At 34.9% G+C, this 15,429-nt stretch overlaps 1 protein-coding gene and 1 pseudogene across 1 annotated transcript; one reads left to right on the top strand and one right to left on the bottom strand.

Moving 5' to 3' along the window:
* Window positions 1-1,099: 1,099 nt before the first annotated feature.
* On the bottom strand, window positions 1,100-4,240 carry LOC102607917 (uncharacterized). Its single transcript, XM_006492370.3, has 8 exons — window positions 3,754-4,240; window positions 3,567-3,626; window positions 3,086-3,253; window positions 2,783-2,965; window positions 2,255-2,385; window positions 1,930-2,098; window positions 1,693-1,822; window positions 1,100-1,512 (listed from the first exon to the last, which is right to left on the bottom strand). Exons 1-8 carry the CDS (start codon window positions 3,943-3,945, stop codon window positions 1,247-1,249), a joined length of 1,299 nt encoding a protein of 432 aa, XP_006492433.1. The 5' UTR covers window positions 3,946-4,240; the 3' UTR covers window positions 1,100-1,246.
* Window positions 4,241-10,417: 6,177 nt separating this feature from the next.
* Window positions 10,418-14,449, top strand: LOC112496031 (cytochrome P450 709B2-like; annotated as a pseudogene).
* Window positions 14,450-15,429: the final 980 nt, after the last annotated feature.

Raw genomic sequence — 15,429 nt, forward strand, 5'->3', positions numbered from 1 at the left:
CATGTGAATGCAAGAACCAATCTGGATCCAACTACTTCCTGGTTTCTTCACCACACCATTCTCTTTTATCATTTTTCTGAACTTCAACACACCATTCAATCTGTGAGTGTATGCGTATATATTGGATATGAGAACATTGTGACCTGGATTGTTCTGATTTCTCTGGAGAATGTGCTCTCCAACAAGCTGACAAAGCTCAACCTCATTAACATGGGTGAGTTTTCTAAAGCCTAGGAACTTTATCACTTGATGCTTATAGAAGGTTTGGTCCCTGATAATTTCGCTTTCCCACTTGTTTTAAAGGCTTGTTCTGGATTGAATGATCTTGAACAAGGTAGAATTGTTCGAGACCAAAATGGTGTTCAACGAGACTCGTTATAATATAAGCCGTAATATTTACGTTCACTGTGCTGTGATTGATATGTTTGGCCGACTACTCTTGTTGGGTCGTTTTATCAAATACAAGTGAGTGCTTCTTGTAGACAGCCAAAGTTAACATAGACACTGACAAGTTCTGAACCCAACTGTCTGTCGGTACTCGTAGGGTTAAAGAAACCAGAGACGACAAGACGGGCGTGTAAACTTTTGGCTTCAGAAAGATGAGGTGGCGACTTGAGTTGAGAAAATAAATCGGCGCAAGATATTTTTTGTTGATTGAAGAAAGATTTTTGAAGATGGAAAGCTGTGGCAGTGGGTATTTGTGAAACAACCAACGGTTTTTTTGACGTGTCTGGAAAATGAACGGGAACTGCCTTTGCTGAGTTGGATTGTGATCACTTGTTTTGTTTGTAGTTTCATCAACGGCCTGTTCAGAATCTGCTGCTTGATTTTATGCTACACCGTTGATGAGCTCAGCTAAAATCTTTAAAAATGCGCCGTAATTTTCAAGAAGCCGTGCAAGGGCATGCTTTCCTGACGGCGTCGTTTCGCATCTCCCTGCACTCCTCCCTACACTCTTACTCGACTAACGTCAATCGACTGAAAAATAAAATAGAAGGATCACATTCATATTCCAATTGGTTGCTATCAAGTGCAAAATATTCCACAGCCTATACGCATTTTCAAAATAAAATTATACTGAGAATGTTACACGCAAAAATTAGATAAAGAAATCAACTGAATCACATTGAGGACTACAGTCACTACACCACATATAGTAAGCAAATAGAATCACTGTAGCGTAAGCCAAACGAGGAATACTCTTAACTGTGAACCTTTTCCCCCCCTCCTTCTAGACAAGAAAAAACTATGCAGATTCAAGCATGGGGTGTTTGGATTCATTGCTTCTGTCTGGTACCACAGTATCACTAATTGCTAAGGCTGTAGCTTGACCATCGTTAAGGCCAATAGTTGAGAATGCAACACGCAACGACTCAGCAGATTCTGAAGCTGCTGGTTCATTGACTCCAGTTTTGGATACTGTAGGTTTAGGTCTTTCGCACTCAACTTCCTGCTCCAATTTCTTGAACTCCTCTTCTATGTCTTCGTCATCAATTCCTGTGTATGATGGCACTGATTTTGAAGTGACCAAAAAGACAAGTCAGATACAATACAAGGCTGAAGTAACAAAACCGTCCAGATATATGAAAGCCTGAAGTAACAAAACCATCCATCCAGATATATTAAAGCCTTGATTCCTACAATATTTGCAATTACCACAATTTAAAGCGTGTAGTATAATCAATAAAATACCTATGACTTTTTCAGCCTGCTTTTGCAAATCAATGCTCTCCTCAAGTTCTTCTAAACAGAGTTGAAGTTCCTCCACACTGATCTTATTTTTCTTGATTGCTTGAGCTCCAATTTGGATTGCTTCAGAGACCTATCATCAGGAGAAAATGGATCAGAAGAACCTAAGTATCCTGTATTTATTCTCAAGAAACCTACAAATCAAAGCCAGTCGAAATCATTTCGCCTATGCTAACATACTTTTTTGGTTGATTCAGCATTTTCTATCAGACTCAATACTTCCTCCACTCTGTTCAAAAGCGATGTACACTTTTCTCGACTCTCTTTGGTCAGCTTTAATTGCTTTGCATGTCTCAGGGCCACTGTCTTGTTTCCAGAATGCAAGGAAGCTAATGCTGATTTTCTTGACCTGTACAGTAAAACTTCTAGGCATCAGACTAAACCATTTGTTTTCGAACAAACTCGCTGCACATCCAAGAAGCAGATGTTGATTACACTCAATAATCTTGATTACACTCAAGATTATTCAGCATATTTGGCAGGTATCGAGATCAAAGAATATTACATTTCATAGTGCCTATCAATGATGTCAAGCTGTAGCTGAAGCTTTTCCACAGTCCAAATCAAGTGCAAAACATCATAATCTAAACTTGAGATGCTGGAAACAGCAGCTGGAGAAAGGGACACTTTTACACCCTGTAAACATTATCTATTTACACAACTTTAGATGAATAAACACAGATATGCTTATTGCATAATAAGATAACAATATATGCATTTATTACAGTATCTACAGGCATGTTTACCCCAGGGAATAGCGAAATATTTGCAATATCTTCTTTTTTGATCTTGGACATCTTTTGTGGTCCATAAAATATTATCTTAAGCTTTTCCTTTGACATGTCCATAAAATATTATCTTAAGTTTTCCCATTGACATGACTAAAAGAGCTAGATAATTCATTATCTATAGCTGTTTCCCAGTTCATTCTGATCTCACAATTCAATAAAACCAACTTGGCTTTCAAGAGTACAAATAATTTTTTTTCTTTCAAAACACAAAACATAAAACGTAAAACCTCAATATGCAATACCTCTGTAAACTCATTCTTGCTGATTGATAGATACAGTGCTTTCCCTCGTCCAGTCAAGAAACTCAAAACTGCAGATGCTTCATCTTGTCCTCCACACTTGTCCTGGAACTTCTTCATTGTAATAATGCATGAAGAAGTCCAATGGCTTTCCGATAAAAGTTTGATAACTTCATCTGCTTTATCCTTCAGAAAGAGTAATTTTATTACAACCCAAGTCAGCAAAGCCTATCCTCAACTACTTTGGCTGGCAAAAACTGAAATAAACTCCTGGAATTAAAAATGAAACACTTCTCAATTATATACCTTCAAAACTTCCATTAGAATAACATGATCTTTGAGCAAAATTTCTGGAGTTGCTGCTGATCTGGCCATTAAACTTCTTACTTTTCTAAACAACTGGGTGAGCCGGCCACTAGCTGCATCCACTAGATCCACACTTCGCACAACATCACCTTCATTATACATTACAAACTGAAAAATAAAAAAACAACGTAAAATGTCCAAAAACCAACTCCCAAACGAACGCAGATGTGCGCGCGCGCAGAGGGGTGAAGCCAATATGAATGATCAAAAACTATTTTTATTCAAGCAACGGAAGCAAAATTGTTGAATGCAAGAGGGATAGACTAAAAACATAAAAAAAACTTATTAGCTCCTGAACTAGACAATTTGTCACTGGGAAAATCACTTAACGGTGGAGTATCAAGCACTAGCTTGCTTCATCGATCATTATTAACGACTTTGATCACAAAAGTAATCATTAAGATAAAAAAAAGAAGCTCACCAGAACATCGTCAAAACACAGAGGTGTCAATCCTCCTCTATTAAACCACTCGTTCTTTACCTTAAAGAACGAACAAACAAATTAATAAATTCCAAAAAACAAACATTTTCTTTTCTGTTTCGTAATAAATTACGGAAAGTAAATGAGAAATTAAAGTCTTTAATAATAAACGTGATACTTTACAAACCTGAGAAGGGTGAATGATGGCAAGGCTAAAATGGCGCGCAATTTTGAGGATCAAATTTTTCCAAAATTGGAATTTGGGCTCCCAATCGGATCTTTGTCCACTAAAAGCTTTGAATCGGGCCGTGGCGATTACTTCGTCGTTCCAATCAGGTACTTCCTTTAATACGAATTCGCGCACAGAGGTTGAACTCATCTTTTTAGAATTCTAGGGCAAAATCAGTTTGAATTTACGAAAATTCGGTTCGCTCTCGAATCTCGATAGGCTTTTTTTTTTTTTTTTAATTGTTGATGGGTTGAATTTGAATGTTATGAATTCCCACGCGATGACAGAAGGGTCTAGATTCTGGACCGGATCCTTACTCAACCCCGCACAGCGAAGCGAAGCTAAAAGGAATCGACGTCGTTTCGTTGCTCTCCACCTACAGGGCTGCACCCTCGGAGACACTTTTCATCGGCCAAAACGACACTGTTTCGTTTCTTATAGAAAAAATAAAAATCGATGCTGTATAAATTGATATTAGTATGTAAAAATATATTCGTCCCTTTATTTTCTGAGTCTTATATTTGTGTGTTTTTCTTATCTTATAATAAAGGATTGAGATCCTTTCTTGATCTGAGTACTTTGCACTCCTGATCTTTTACAATTAGTAAATAATTAAGATTTAACTATTTTTTCATTTTCATTTATTAACCACCAATCATATTAATAGTACTTGCTCAGATAAAAATCATATTAGATAATGATCTTAATCCTATAATAAATTCCTTACTTTATAAAGTATAAAATTCATTAGAACATTACTCTTATCCTTAAGCACAAAGTACATTTTCTTTTGATAGAAAAAATACACATCCTTTTTTCAGTTGGAGTTTTGAAAATAAAAATATCAATAAAAATAGAAACTAACAAAAATAGTCATGCGCCCCCAAATTTCATTTCATATACATATGGAATATTTTGTTTTCGATGATCTATTTAACAATACAATTATTGTATTCAAAAAACCATTTGAGAAGACATCATTGTAGCTAAGGGTGGGCAAATAACCCAACCCGATCTGATCCGAGTTTCGATTCGAAAAATTCGAGTTTGAATCGAATTCAGATGAAGGCTCCAACTTGATTGAGTTGGATTTTGGCCAACTCGATCAAATCATGATTGAATCGGGTCAAACCCAATCTGATCTGAAAATCCAAAAAAATCAAAGGCAAGGCAAGCATAAATCTTCGAGATCACATGTTCAAGTTGAGTTCGTGTTATATTTTTTGCAACCCAATTAACCTGAAATCCGATTGGATTTATCTGAACCCAATCTAAACTCAAATTTGTCCACCCCTAGTTGACACTATCCAAAACCGCCTTACCATGATGTTACCATCACATAATGCACCTTTACCATCATTTAGAATAGCCTTCTAGAATCTACCGTACGAAGGTGATGCTGAACTTTAAATCTTTAATATTTAATGACATCACAATGAAGCTGGGATTTGGGCAGTGATTGCTTCATCTCTAATGATTGTTTGGCGTCGGAAATTGCACCTTTCATAGATCATGAGAAAAGGATTCTAAAGGTGTCGACGGTGTAATCATTAAGTAGATTTTGCTTTTTTTGGTAACTTTGGCCGATAGCGACCACTGTTTTTTTTTTTTTTTTTGGGTAATGAAATTTAAATATTTATTAAAAAATTAAAAAAAAAAGATAAATTATAGGGATAATATAAGTATTTTTTTCATCTTGGCTTCCAAAGAACAATTATAAGTATTTGCCAAACACTTATATGGCTGTAGAGCCACAGTCATCTGATAAGTAATTTTCAATTTAGAAAGGGAAGTCAAAGAAAGTGAGAAACAAATAAGGAATATGAATTGATTAGAAGGGAAAAGACAATTTTCATTCTCTAAATAAAAAAAACCCTCTAGTACAAGCCCAATAAGGTCTCTTAAATAGTTTTGTATACATACCAAGAAATTGAAAGCTACAAAAGAGGAAAATCACTTGAAAATAGGAATATGAACAATTAAAATGGAAACGTGCATAACTACCACTAAATACATACACCCACTACTATATTTTATTCTACCTAAGACCATAACCATCTGAAGAAACTTGAGCCCCATGCATCTTGAGCACATACCATTCCCCACCCATCAGAATCACCTTATGCCCAAGGTCAAAGTGCCCCATTCACTTAACCAGTATCAGGTGGTGTGAATGATGGAAGATTTTTAATCATGAACAACTGTGGCCTTTGGCAGTGATGGCCAAGAAAGAATTTCTCATCACAATAATAACATAGTCATTTTTCACGTCTAGCATGTACTTCTTGGCTAGTTAACCACTAGATAGGAGGAGTGGTGGCATTGGCTGTTTGGTTTGCCTTAAGAGGGGGGCCCAAGATCCCAGTAGAACTATTTGGGATTGGTCGTTGCATTACGGAAATAGGTGGTGGTTAAGAAAAGTGTTCGGTTCAGCGATAGAGAGAATTTTGCTCCTCAATCAGTCTTGCCACACCAATGACGTCAACCAAGGTACGAGGCTGCTTAATCTTGACATCGAGAGTCATATTTCATCTTAAAGACCTGCAATGAAACAACCAATTAAAAAAGTTTCAAGTAAGCCATCAACTTGATGAGAAAGCTTTTCAAAAACTTCCTAATACTCAACCACCAAAGGAAGTTTGTTTTAGGCATGTTAAAGCTTCAGAAGGATCCTTATAATCCCTTGGACCAAAACTGAGGAATATAGCTTTGGTAAATTCAGTCCAAGTTTTTGGTCCTTTGAACTTGGTTAGCCAACGATGCCATTGGAGTGCTATTTCTTCAAGATGGAAAGAGGCCAATTGGACTTGCTATTCTGAAGCAATGTTTTGGAAATCAAAGTATTGTTCGGCTTTGTAAATCCATCCGATAGGGTCGTCACCACTAAACTTTGGGAAAGAGAGTTTGAGATGGGTACTGGATCAATCTGATTTGGAGGTGGAAAGTGAGGTTGGCAAGTGTCAAAGGATGTGAGTTGTGGCGAATGGGTTTATCTCTCTTTCCTGGGAAGTGTGTTGAAGGCGTAAGGATTGAAGTTCAGTAAGGATTCTTTGAAGGGTGGCGTGAACTTGGTCAAAATTGGACTCATGTCTAGCAAGGATTTCTTGAACCTCTTCACAAAATTCGGCATTGGATTTATTGTGTGTAGCCATGGATCGTTGGATGCTCTGATACCAGATGATAAGTAATTTTCAATTCAGAAAAGGAAGTCAGAGAGAGTGAGAAACTGAGAAAGAATATGAATTGATTAGAAGAGAAAAGACAATTTTCATTATGAAAAAAAAAAAAAAAAACTCTAATACAAGTCCAATAAGGTCTCTTAAACAAATATGTACACATACCAATAAATTGAAAACTACAAAAGAGAAAAATCACTTGAAAATAGGAACATGAACAATTAAAATGGAAACGTGCATAACCACCCCTAAATACATGTACCCACTACTATATTTTATTCTGACTAAGACAATAGCCATCAGAAGAAACTTGAGCCCCATGCTCCTTGAGCACATATCATCATCTCACCACGGTACCAAAGGGGCCTTGCTTCTTTCTTCTGAATTAAACACAGTATTCTTAGACTAAATTGAACAAATTCCACTGAGTGGGTGCACGTGGATTTGCTAGAATCTTTTGAGGCCGCTTCGCCCGTTAATAAGATTGACCAGGGAGGATGAGAAGACTCAAAAGATTGGCAGTTAATCATTCCAGGGGAAATTCCTTTATTGTGAAGATTCACAAGGACCAAGAAGTATTGGGGAGAAAATGGTAACGAATTCGATGCCTTTAAGATTCATTAATGGTGTATATCTAAAGTTGCTAAGCACACAAATGCACTGCTTGCCTTTACGGTGGGTCCGAGGGTTAGCGTAGCTCGGAATTTTGCAATGCCAGAAGCGAAATGGCAATTGCATTTGATGATTCTCCATAGCCAAAGGTTTCCCTTATCAATCTCCTCCGAGTATAAAACACACACTAGGTGGAGTTTGCTACTCTTGACATTGTCAAATGTCAATAACCAGTTAACTATTTCAATTAATCTTACAATTGATGAATTGAAAACATCATACTATACTACAAGGGTGCCTACTGCTCAGCCATGCGATCAACCAGATCAATCATGGCCTGGCAGCCGGCCTCTTTAATTATAAACAAAATAATAATAATAATAATAATCATAGCTTGAAATTGCAATCCATTACGCACGATGATATTACTAAAAGGTGGCAATTCCTGCAGCCGTTGCAAAGAGTAAATAAAACCACAACTCAAGTAACAGTCTGTTTTGAGTCCATGTATATAGTATAAATTGGAAAGTATCAAAAAATTAAAATTCCCAAGATTTACATAATGATTATAATCTAATTTCCTGTAGCATCAAGAATTGATTTCTGAAACTTCTTCGTGGACCTCCACGGAAATCGGAATCCTATTACAAGAAATTAAGCGGAGGAAGCCCGAGCTAGCGTTGCTTCCAACTCTGAATAGAGAATGAACTTGACGACGTTCCTGGACTTGTTGCCGGGAAAATTAATCTTGCGGCACCACGAGTCGGAGTCGGACGCTTTACGCTTTCTCGGTGCAGGAGGACACGTCAGGACGTCTGGAATCCTATGCTCTTTAGAATTCGGCGTCGTACACGTACAATTGACCGTTAAATTTGAATCTTCTTCCGGCGATTCATCAACAGCAAGTTTCTCCAGTTTTGTAGATACAGCGAAGGTTTCATTCTTGTGAACGTGAGGCGTCAGCATATTGCTTATTGCTGCTGCTGCTACACAGATAAACGAAAGATACGAAGGAGAGAAGCTTGGGCTGGAGACCGGGAAGAAATTTATTCAAATTGATGAGCAGTGGGGTCGGTCTGTGGGAGTTTTTTTTTTATTTGAAATTTAATTTATAGGCGGGCGGGCGGGCGGGCAGAAAGAATTGTTGCGTGGGCTGACCGTTGCTCGTCCGCCTTTATTATTTCCCCAACTGTAGAGGTGGAGTGGGGTTCTTTGATCTGATTTTATTTTAATTTGTCTGGATGAAAATGTAATAAACCAGCCAAAAAGGTTACTACTACTTCACTCAACTTTTAATTAAGAGAAGAAGAAGAGCCCCATCAAAATCTCCAACCAGTGTTCCCACTTCACCGCCGTGCCCATGGATTCTTTGTTTTTTTTATTTTTTGATGTGGGATTCTTTGTTGAAATAACTAATAAGTGAAAGCGAGTATTCCATTTAAATGATTTGTATTAGGGTCCCAATTATCTTGACCGTTGACCCACCCCATATCACTATCAAATTGGCACACGACTCTTAAACTCGTTGAGAATGCTGTCGCATTTGGATGTAGGTAGGTCCCTGGGATTAGTTGAATCTTAAAACTCCTCTTTTTTTTTTTCTTTTTTTTCCCACGCATAGTTCATAAAAATTTCCTAATTTCCAGCTATTCATGTGTTTGTACCGAATGTCATGTCACTGTTATCATCTGTTTTCATTCTTTAAAAATCTGATTTTAAGAATTAGTTTTATCTTTATTAAAATTATATATATATATTATTATAAAAATTTAAAAATATTTATTATTATTACCAATTATAATAAAATAACAAAATAAAAAATAAAATTAATAATATAAAATATTTGTTTTATTTATCAATTATTATATATACACAATAAAAAATATTTACATAAATATTTATAAATGTGTAAATTTTATTTATTATCAAGTCTATTTCAATCATTTATATTTTTATAGCACTTTAATAATAAGATTTATCAAACACATACGACTACTTTTAAAATCCACAATACTTTTAAAAATAAATTTTACCAAATATTTAACTTATTTTTATTATAGTTAATTATTTCTATAGTATAATTAATAGTAATTGTTACTGAGCATACCCTTAGCTTGCTCAATAGAATTTCGAGTAAATTAGCTTTTTTGATTACATGGCTCAGCGTGGGCTTGTTTATAATGATGATTGTCGAGGTGAAGTCAAAAGACCCCCATTACTATAAAGAGTTGGACTATTCGCACCCCTCCAAAACTCTTTTACGACCACATTTCTAAAAACACCCTGTTAAACAACTAAATAAATTATTATTTCATAAATCCTTTCACACTATTTTAAGTAATATCCATACAAACAACTCTCTCTCTCTCTCTCTCTCTCTCTCTCTCTCTCTCTCTCTCTCTCTCTCTCTCTGTGTATACACTAAGAATTGTCAACAAGTAAATTGATGTAGCGCAAAGTTTATTATCAAGTTGCAAGGTTAAAAACTAAAGTAAGAATGATTGTTGGTTAGATGTATAAAAAGTAAATTTAATCCTTTCGAACACGTGACAATTCTATTAATCATATGTAGTCTATAGATTTTACTAGTAAATTCTATTATCAAGTTGTTCTATGCTACAATCTTTCAACAAAATTATAGCTTTGAAATGATTGTTCTGTAGAATAATGATCGTGATTTGAAATAAAATCTCTTAAAAATGAGAAAGAAAAACGTTAATGGATAGGGAGGTTTATTAGGAAGAATTAAGGGCATTTGTGACCTTAAAAGAATTAAGGTATTTATGACATTAAAATAAAGGATTTCAAATTAGATTATTGGTTTAACCACTTACATGGGGTTCTTTTGGGAATTTAGCGGGGTGCCAACAGCTCCACTCCTGCTGTAAAACAAGGAAAAGAAAATTTGAAGGCACGCAGTTGATGGATTGCTGAGGCCCACAATTCCGAAAAAAACTGAACTCTGTTGAAGCATAGAATAACGAACCATCTTCCTCGAACACATAAAAAACTATTAGTGATGGAATCAGAATCTTAGGTCAACCTTTGACGGAAGCCAAAATATATATCCCCCAAATAGTAGGGTTATTTATACCTTAAACTTATTTTGAACGCATTTTTATTTTCGACATTCACATAATAAATTCTCAAAAACTAGTTTTTGTAGTGTACACTCTTTTAAATGCCAAAATAAAGCATCAAATATTAAATTTATAAACTAATAATGATGCAAAATATTTCTTTCGTAAAACCGTTTAAATTAGAGTATCATCTGACCTCATTTAACACATTATTAAAAATCTCATTGAATCATTTAAATTAAAAGAAAATCACGCTTCATTTAGAATTTAAGCTAATCATCTTACCTTGGTCGAATTCTAAAACAATATCTAGTATTTCCTACCCTATCAATTTATATAATTGTTAATACAAATGATAGTAACCCTAAATATATATATTATTTAAATAATTGTTAATACAAAACTGCAATATCTAATGGATTCTGTGACTCACTTACTGTTACCTATAATTAAATATTTTACAATTTTTAAAGTAATCAAACGATAGTAACCATAATATATATTATTTACATATTTGTTAATATAAAACTGCAACATCCAATGGATTCTTTTAACTTATTGTTACCTATAATTAAATATTTCTTATCTTGTTATTTATAGCCTGCAATTACGTTCAACAAATGAGTTTCCCATGTATTCATTGGTTATTTATATTAGACAACTCCGCATTAAGTGTACCAGTAATTAATTATCTCCACCAAAATAAGTTAAAATGCGAAATCGAAGGAAACAACTCATGCTTTAACTTTGCATATACCCAACTCCTCAAATTTTCAGTTCATTTCACGAGTTGTCATATGTCAGAGTTACAAGTTAGCATTGTGACACTACAACGTTGACAAGTTATATGAGATGTCATCATTTATTTTGGTACATATATACTATATACCCATCTTTGCAAATTTCCACGTACAATACAAACACAGTCATGTCTTATCTTCATCTTGTCATGGTAGCTTCGGTGGTCCTTGTTGTCTCATACATGAAAAATAAAATGTGTGATACTTTGTGTATGCTACCAGAGGGACATTCCTGTACGGGTACGGAGTAGAGCCCAGGATTTGCATTTCAGACCCGGAGGTGGCCAAACACGTACTATCCAGCAAGTTCGGATTCTATTTCAAACCACAATTAAGGCCTAGAATTGAAACGTTAGCCGGTTAAGGATGGGCTTTAATCAATGGGGAAGATTGGGCCAGCCATGGGAGGATTATCATCTCTGCCTTCGCCATTGACAAGCTGAAGGTCTCAAACTTGCCATTGTTAAATAAGCAGCTGTTCTTAATTAACTCACCAAGTACCAATTATTGAAATTTTTGTATCTGTTGATCAGCAACAATTAGCTTCTATGTTCATGGCTTGTTGAGCCGCACTGGTTATGATAAGGGAAATGGCAGAATGTACATTATCCATGCTTGAGGAGTGGAAAAATCAGCCTATAACAACTGAATCAATGCAAAATGATAGAAATGCAGGAAGAATTTAAAAATCTATAGGCAGATATAATCGCCCACACTGCATTTGGAAGTAGCTTTGCGGAAGGAAGAGAAACCTTGGAGGCTCAAGCAGAGCTTCAGGAATGTTGTGCAGCTTCAATTTCTGACATTTTCATCCCTGGCAGCCAGCATCTATACAATGGCCTTGCTCTTCTACGTTCACTTCTAACCAGGATTTGTTGATGGTTCAATCCCAGGCCAAGTGCTCAACAAATTAATTTCTTGATTCTTTCTGTCTCTTTTTGATACCTCCCCACTCCATGGAATATTGAGATATGGAAGCTGGACAGGAAGGTCAAAGAAACACTAAGAAGCATCATAGAGAGTAGGCTGAAAGCTCCGTCAAAAGGAATTTCAGATCGCTATGGGGATGATCTACTTGGTGTAATGATAAAATGGTTTAAACTAGAGCTGGTTTCCAGCTCAAAAAGGATGAAATCTTGGAGGAGTGCAAAGCATTCTTTTTGCAGGGCATCAAACCACTGCCAATTGGTTAACTTGAACCGTCTACTTCTTGAGCGTACATCAAGACTGGCAAGCTAAACTTCGAGAAGAAGTGCTTGAGTATTGTGGGATTGGAATTCCTGACGCAGATATTTTATCCAACTTAAAGTTGGTAAGATATCAAGACCTTGTTAATTAATTCGGATTTTTTAATTATGGCCCAATGGACTGAACTTGAGATAATTCACAGGTGAACATGGTTTTGCTGGAGGCTTTGAGGCTGTACAGCCCTGTTATACGATTGTACAGGCAGGGATCACAAGGTATGAAGTGAGGTCATGTAATGATTTCTAAGGATACGTGGATTGTAATTCCTGTTTTTAAGATACAAAAGGACAAAAAGTATTGGATAGAAGATGCTGAGGAATTCAGTCCACTAAGATTCATCAATGGTGTCACTAAAGCGGCGAGAAACCCAAATGCTATGCTTGCCTTTGGAGCCGGTCCAAGAGCTTGCATTGGTCAGAAAATAGAATTTTGAAATGCTTGAAGCTAAAACAGCAATTGCATTGATCCTTGAGAAGTTTTCGTTTTCACTATCGCCTGATTATAAACACACCCCCCCTGGGACCAATCTCGTTTTGCGCCATCAAAATGGCCTCCCTGTTGTCGTAATGCCTTTGCGTTAATTTATGTGGACATATTTGGCTACCTCCTGCTGGTTTAAGTTCAGCCACATTAAGGTCCCGTGTTCGGTATATATCCTTTTATAACAGCTGCTTTTGTTTTCTTTTCTAAAGTACAAAGTGCAATAACTATATCATGAAAACGAACTTTGGTTCACCGTTTTAAGTTGTAAAACATGTTATCTCACGATTTCCAAAACTTTTACTCCACTTTTCTTATCTCAACAATCTCTTTATCCTGCTATTCATTTCGCTCGATTTCATCCTCTCTCACCTTCGACCTTTGATATTTTCTTCCTCTTTGAATTTTCTTCAACCACCGATTCTCCATCTTTTCACCCACGGCAAAATCAGGTAATTTTATGATTTTTTTTTTCTCAACCGAAAGTTTGCTCTCATCTCACTGTGTATTTTTTTTTTTAATCTTGTTTTATTAGTCATACAATTTTTTTTCTTATCTTTATTTGCAAAAATTGCAGCCTTGCAGAGTTTCGGGTAAATTTTTTTCTTTTCTTTTTTATTGTCATTTTTTAAATCTTTTTGCATCTATTTTTGTTCTTCACACGTAATATATGCTTTTATCTCTAATCTTTAGGAAAATCATGTGAAAACACAACATATTTATGTGGATTTGTACTAATATTTATAGATCTACATATATAGTAATTGATATAAATTTATTTTATTTTATTTATTATTTCCTTTTAATTGAATTAGAGCTTTTTCATTTAGTTTTTTATACTGATATTAATGATCTAATGGGTCTATTTGTACTGTTAAGTCGGCATTTGTTGACGAACCAAGTGGCTGCTTCTTTTGTTTGGCTAATTATTGAATTAACACCTAGATTACATTTGTCGCCGTGCATGCAATTCATGGCCAAATGTCTTGTTTGCTGGCAGGTTTGGTATGTTATATTTGCTAGGCAAGATAATGCAATAGTTTTAATCATTTTGTCTCTGGCGAGTGTCGCAGAGATGAACGAGAGATAAAATTACAACTTTTATACGGCATAATTATACTCGTAATGCATGATATCTATTATATAATTTTTTATCATTATTTTCTTTAAATCATGTGTTGTAATATAGATGTTAATTATGGTGTAAAAACAATGATAATGTACAACTTTTTTAATGAATGATAATATTAAAACTTTATTCTCATGTAATTTTGATAATTATTTTGTTTAAATTATTCATGGTATGTTTGTATATGTATTTGTTAAACAATTATATTTTAGCTATAAATATGACTTAATGTTTAGTTAAAAACTATTTTGAAAATAATATTACTGAACACATATTCTTTGTTTTTATTATTTTCAATTGTATCTATTGAACGCAAATTACTATTTTTAGTTTTAAAATACAAAGACACAGAAAAATGATATCAGACATATACTTAAGTTCGAAAAACAACAACTACAAAATATCTTTTTTTTAATTTTTATTCTTAAAAAATATAAATTCAAAAACAATAACGAACGGACCATCCCAAGTCTTCTACTGCAACTGTCTAGAATCTTTTTAAATGGGCTTTGTGCTACCCTTCCAATCAAAAGCTTAACTTATTAAATCTGTTATCTCTGCGGCGCATTTAAATTGGTCTCACCATAAGTAAGTCAATAAATCATGGCATGCAATTTATCAAACACTTTATACCCAAAAATAAACAGGTCAATTTGATATTATATTTATATCTAACCATACACTGTGTCTCAGGTGTGAACATTTGTGTGTTGTTGAGCATGGGTTCCAGTTAGTATCAATATATCTTACTACTAACAAAAGTACAAAACTAAAAATCTCAACAAACTCTATGCTGCAAAAGCACAATTAAAAGTAAACAATTTTTACCTTAACTTTGGCATTTTGTTTTTTTTTTTTTAAAGAAAAAAGAAAAGAAAAAAAGCAACGTCCAAACCTCAAAATTTTTATTTAATCGTCTTACTAAGAAATAATTAATGCACTTGTTTCAAAATAATAATAATAACAGTTAATGCGTTGACGTTCAAGAAAATAAACTATGAGCCATGAGCCCTCGAGATTGAACTTGTTTTCAATTGGGCTAAGCAACCCTACAATGAACTATAAATTCTACTTTCGGCCCTTCAAAATCTCAAGGCTCTTCACTTAAT

Source organism: Citrus sinensis, chromosome 3, assembly GCF_022201045.2.
Source record: "Citrus sinensis cultivar Valencia sweet orange chromosome 3, DVS_A1.0, whole genome shotgun sequence".
Classification (NCBI taxonomy): Eukaryota; Viridiplantae; Streptophyta; class Magnoliopsida; order Sapindales; family Rutaceae; genus Citrus; species Citrus sinensis.